A 5,315-nucleotide genomic window follows, 5' to 3' on the forward strand; every position below is an offset into this window, starting at 1 on the left:
ATCCTACCAAACAAAGGCTTAACGCTTAAGGATGGCATGTTTTATAAATAAAAAACAGGTTTGTACCAGGTTTATTGTCCATTTAAAATTTATTCATTTTTCTTTATCAATGTTATCATGAATTACTTTTTATGCTAATTTAATATTTATCAAACATCTTTACACTAAACTAGAAGATGAAATAAAAAATAATATACTCATAAATCATTGTATGAATAATTCGTAACCTCATTAGAAAAATAAATGTTAAACAAACTTTTAACATTCAAAAATGTTCAATGCTTCTCAATGCTTTTAAATGGTTAATTTTAAATGGGTTATGCCTCTCAATGTTGAATCTATAATGCTTGAGCTTGATCAAGTATTTACTTGCTATCTTTGCCACAAACACCTTTATTAAAATATAAAACAAGTGTAGCAACATTCTTAAAGCCATAAACTCTTGGATGAGGAAAATGCTACACAATAACTATATCCAGGAATATAATAGTGTTCCTTAGTTTCATGTAGCTGAACTGAAAGGGTTTTTGTGCTTATATGTCATGGCGAAATGTATACTCGACATTCATACAGCAGCACAAAATGACGTCGTTTGCTAGTTGAAATGCTACTTCTTTGGGATAGGTGACTCATTCAAATTCTTCATACCAATCTATTATTTGCACCTAAAGGAATAGCTCCCCATTTGAAAGCCTACACCAATTAAATCAATAATCAATAATATGAAAATAAAAGAACACTGCAATTGCGGCTGCATCAGCCGCATTTTCCGAAAACCATGAGCCATCAGTAGTTGATGGAGAGATATGTTTTATTGAGAAAGCATTGCAGCTCAACTGCTGGAAGGAGTACTACAACAATGACATCCTGAAAAATAATTAACTATAATGTCAGCAGCAGTTAAGCAATGAGTACATCTTCATATAACTACAGTACAAGAAAGAGGCATTTTACAATTGTATGGTAAAACTTAGGACCAAACATATTATCCTACACTTAATACATCCTTCATTTGGTTGATCATTATATAACACGAGCTTATAGACGAACTACTCGCAATAAAAACTAAGCAGAGCAAGGTCTACTTGTGCTTGTGTCCCACTGGACAGAGAAAATGAAGATAAATCACTTATTTTCAATAGCTATATGTGTCTGATACGATTTCTGCATCAGTTGATAAACTAAGACTGTGCTTGGAAGTTGAAAGCATGATGTAAGAATCACAAATGAGATAAGAATCAAAATGGCTGAGGGTTAAGTGGTTAACCACAAGTGTTTAGCATCAGGCATAGAAGTTGAAGGATTGACAATGACCGCTCGTTCTCACTCTTACATGATAAGAGCGAGAACGAGAGTCTACCTTTTTTAAGCATTAACAATTACTTTTATGTTTTAACTCCCATTTTAGTCTCTCTTTTTTTACCTCAAGTGGCATAAAGGAAAATTTGAAGATGAGATAAACATGGCAGCCACTATCATGTTTTTCTAATTGGCCTACTTTGAAGATGTATAAATAACTTTTCACCCTGGCTTCAATCCTTCATTTTCTTATTTCTTACTTTAATTAGCTAAAGGAATCAGGAAAAACTAAATTATTAAATTACCTATCTATATCAAAGCTTCTTTATAACTTCTTCGATTGCACGACTATAGTAAGTCATTCTCAGAATTGAAGTTTTCGCTTCTTCAAAGTTCTGGCTTTGAAGAGCATCAGCTAAGGCAGTAGACCAATTTTGCATTTTCTCCTGCATCTGGATAGACAGAGACAACAGAATATTATGAAGCAACAACATCAAAGTAATCAAAATTCAAAATCCATTTAGCATTTCTTCTTTGCAAATTTAAGTGTTCGGGATCCAAGATACCTGAGACAGAATGAGATTCAAAGCCTCAGAGTTAGTTGCTTCTTCAACTTCTTCCCTGATTTCCATAACCTGCAGTAACATTGAGCAATAGAATGGAATTGGAACATAGATTTTCCTTTTGCAGAAAAGGGAAAGATGTGGTAAGAGAGTAAATAATTTGTGTTGCATAGCATTAACCTTACAAAACAAGATTCGAAGTCACAGCTTAAGTTTGGAAAGGAAGCCTATCTATTTGAGAGGAAGTAAAGAATGACGGAGGGTATGAAGACGAATAACTAAAAATGAATTTCTTTTCCTTTGACCAAATACCAGTCTCACTTCCAGCTTAAGTTCTTGTTGAATTTCACACAATAATAGAAGGTAAATTGGTATTTTGGAACTGAAAATGTTCGGTCCTAGATGAATATAATGTCCAAATGATACCTTTTCCATTAAGATTTTGATAAATTAAAAAATTCAATATTTTTGTCAATTTACAGATATCATCAATGGCAGTAAGTAGCCATAAAAATGTCAATCTTCCCATTTAAAATATCTTAAAAGTCAGATGAAAATTTGAGAATCATATATTATCCAAGCTTCTAAGAAGAAAACTCTCCAAACAATTTTTGCTGAGTTTTCGTTTGCTAAAAAAATAAGTTTAAAATATTCACATTGAAAACATATCAGGCTCTGTCTAGTTACCTCTGCTAGTAATTCTGGATCCGAAATGGTCTGTTCCTCATCAATTTCTACTCCATCAAGTTTCAGCTGAAAATAAGTGGATAAACATTACTTCGTAACATTGCACAAGAAACAATTGACGGAAAGCCTTTGATGGTACAACTAATCTAACTGTTCCTAACATCAAATAAAAAATCTAAATCAAAATTGTACTTTTAAGCTTTTTGAATTAAACCAAAAAATTTCTTCCACTGTACTAAAGCATCATTATTTTCAAATTTATAGATAGGAGTATTCTTACCATATAAATCCCTCTTGACAAAGGCTTGCTAAGTGTACGGTATGCATCAATCACCCTTGCAGATTGTTCAGCAGCAAAATCTCTTTCTTTCTTACCAATTGAAGGAGTTCCAAAACAAAACAGAAATAATTGTTACCTTATTCGGAAAAATATTCAACTTCACTACCCATTTCCAACCTCCTTTCAAAAATTAAAAGCACAAAGAAGAACACAAAAATATGGAAAAGAAGAAGAAAGAATATCCATCAGAAAAACCTGAGATTTTGAATGTACTAAATCGGGATGCAATTTCTTTTGCCAACCTTTATACTTGCTCTCTAAATTTTTATCTTCTATATCATGCTTCTTCTCCCTGTTTTAAATTATAAAAAAATTGAATTTCTCAACTTATATATCAAATATATGAAACAAAACAATCAGTACACTTCAATTTTCTTCTTTTAAAAAACAGAAAATGTGTAACACCTCAACTTTGACATGTGACCCCTTTTGGTCCATGAATTTAATGAGTGTGTCACCCTTTAAACTTAAATACACATACAGTATTTTATTCCCTCCAAGAGGGAGCCTCCATGACCAGAACCCATGATCTCAGGGACATATAGTTATTTACTCCATTAAGTCGCTAGCACTAAACTACTCAATGAATCAATGATTATAAATCTCCTCGGTCTTGTGTTCGAGTCACAGAGGCTCCCTTCCCTTCAGGGAGAATAAAATATTGCAAAAGTTATTTAAGTTTAAGTGGTGACACACTCAGTAAATTCATGGGTCATAGGGTCTTACAAAACCAATTATTAATAGCACCAGCAATGAAAGTCTGAAACATAACTAAGACACAATTATGAGTTACAACTAGAAAAAACATATAGTCTTTCTCTTTGCTCGAGAATGAAGCAAACAAGCAGCTATGGGGGCTACAAAAATCATTTTTTTTGTATTTCCAATGGTATCCCCTCATATTTTTTTATGTCGTCCCTCCCAACAAGTGTTGCTCCTAAGAATCAAACTCGTGATATTTTGGTTATCATGGGATCTAGTAGAGCCTTGTACCACTAGAGCAACACATTGTTACAGAAATCAATTTGCTAATACATATTAAGCTTCACCTTATTACTAAAATCTCTATATGCCTAAAAAGAGACAGAATCAACAACAACCTTATAAATTACAAGCTTCACATTTTTATCAGCTATATCATTAACCAACCAATTTCTAAACACATGAATTGCCATAAAGATCAAAACTTTGGGAGAAATTTGAGAACCCAGAACAGAAAAAACTAAAATCCATGAAACTTACAAGCCAAATATTTGGAAATAGTCAACAGAATCATCCACGGGTTGAACACATCGACATGACTCACAAAACAGGAACGGTACTGTTGATTCAGATGCAGCAGGAACAACGTCACAATTCCAGCACTTACTATCATTACTGCTACAACTTTCCAATTTCTCTGCATATTTTGAGCACCAACTTCGTTTTCCAAAAAATCTGAGAAACCCAAGAGAAGAAGAATAATAGCAGCATATGGGTTTATGAAAATTAGGATTTTGGAGTGTGAAGAGTGGTGATGAATGTTTAATCTGAGGAGAAGAAAAGTTGAAGGTGGAGCATTGGGGAATTAAAGGTGTGCGCCTCAGAAAGTTGGAGAGGGTAATGCAGAGTTTCCTTTTGGACATGGTGGAAGCACTTCTGTGGAACATTAGATTTTAGAAGCAAATGTTTTTGGGAGGATGAAGAAATTTTACCATACTCCTTGGAGAGGTATACTTGTAAGTTATAATTAATTGAGTAATTCAGTCTCTCATGCTTTTTTTTAACCTTATTAATTTAATCCCTTAATTATTTTAAATTATTAAATTAGTTATTAATGTTTTTAACATAGAACCATGTTAGTCCCCTTCCATCAATATTCATTAGAGTTAATGTTAATGATCTAGCTCTAGCATATGTGTATCTTTAACCGGTGACATGACCAAGTATCTTTTGCTTGTCAACATTTGTTGCAGCAAAAGAGTGTGATATTATATGTCACACTTCTTTTATTAGTTGGAAAACATATATTTAAATTTAAAATTTAATAATAAAGTATTTTTCTAATTAACATGAAGTTACACATTTGTACTACATCTTTTGTCCATGAAGTTTGACATATCAGTGAATGAAATGTGTTTTTTAGTTTTATTTAAACAAAATGGCCTCGTTTTTGTTTATTTTTTTACATAAATAGGACTCCTTTTAGTTGGTTTGTTTTATAAAAAAAATTCATTCCCGCCGTTCCCTCACTTATTCTCACCAACCTCTTCATCTCTCAATAATACTCTCTCCATTTCCACCACCACCACCACCCATTTTCTCCATTTTTCATTCTTTCTCCATCTCTCCATTTTAATCCATAAAATTAAATAGATATAAGAAAAAAACTAAACAATTACATCCAAGTATAAGCTTGTGATTCGGGTAACATGAACAAAGTGCTA

The 5,315-nt window shown here is 32.7% G+C and overlaps 1 protein-coding gene across 1 annotated transcript; it reads right to left on the minus strand.

The window, feature by feature from the left end:
* Positions 1-348: 348 nt before the first annotated feature.
* Positions 349-4,576, minus strand: LOC109337822 (iron-sulfur cluster co-chaperone protein HscB, mitochondrial-like). Its single transcript, XM_019574887.1, has 7 exons — positions 4,132-4,576; positions 3,085-3,181; positions 2,830-2,919; positions 2,550-2,615; positions 1,866-1,934; positions 1,605-1,751; positions 349-867 (listed from the first exon to the last, which is right to left on the minus strand). Exons 1-6 carry the CDS (start codon positions 4,536-4,538, stop codon positions 1,614-1,616), a joined length of 867 nt encoding a protein of 288 aa, XP_019430432.1. The 5' UTR covers positions 4,539-4,576; the 3' UTR covers positions 349-867; positions 1,605-1,613.
* Positions 4,577-5,315: the final 739 nt, after the last annotated feature.

This window comes from Lupinus angustifolius, unplaced genomic scaffold (genome assembly GCF_001865875.1).
Source record: "Lupinus angustifolius cultivar Tanjil unplaced genomic scaffold, LupAngTanjil_v1.0 Scaffold_11_31, whole genome shotgun sequence".
Lineage (NCBI taxonomy): Eukaryota > Viridiplantae > Streptophyta > Magnoliopsida > Fabales > Fabaceae > Lupinus > Lupinus angustifolius.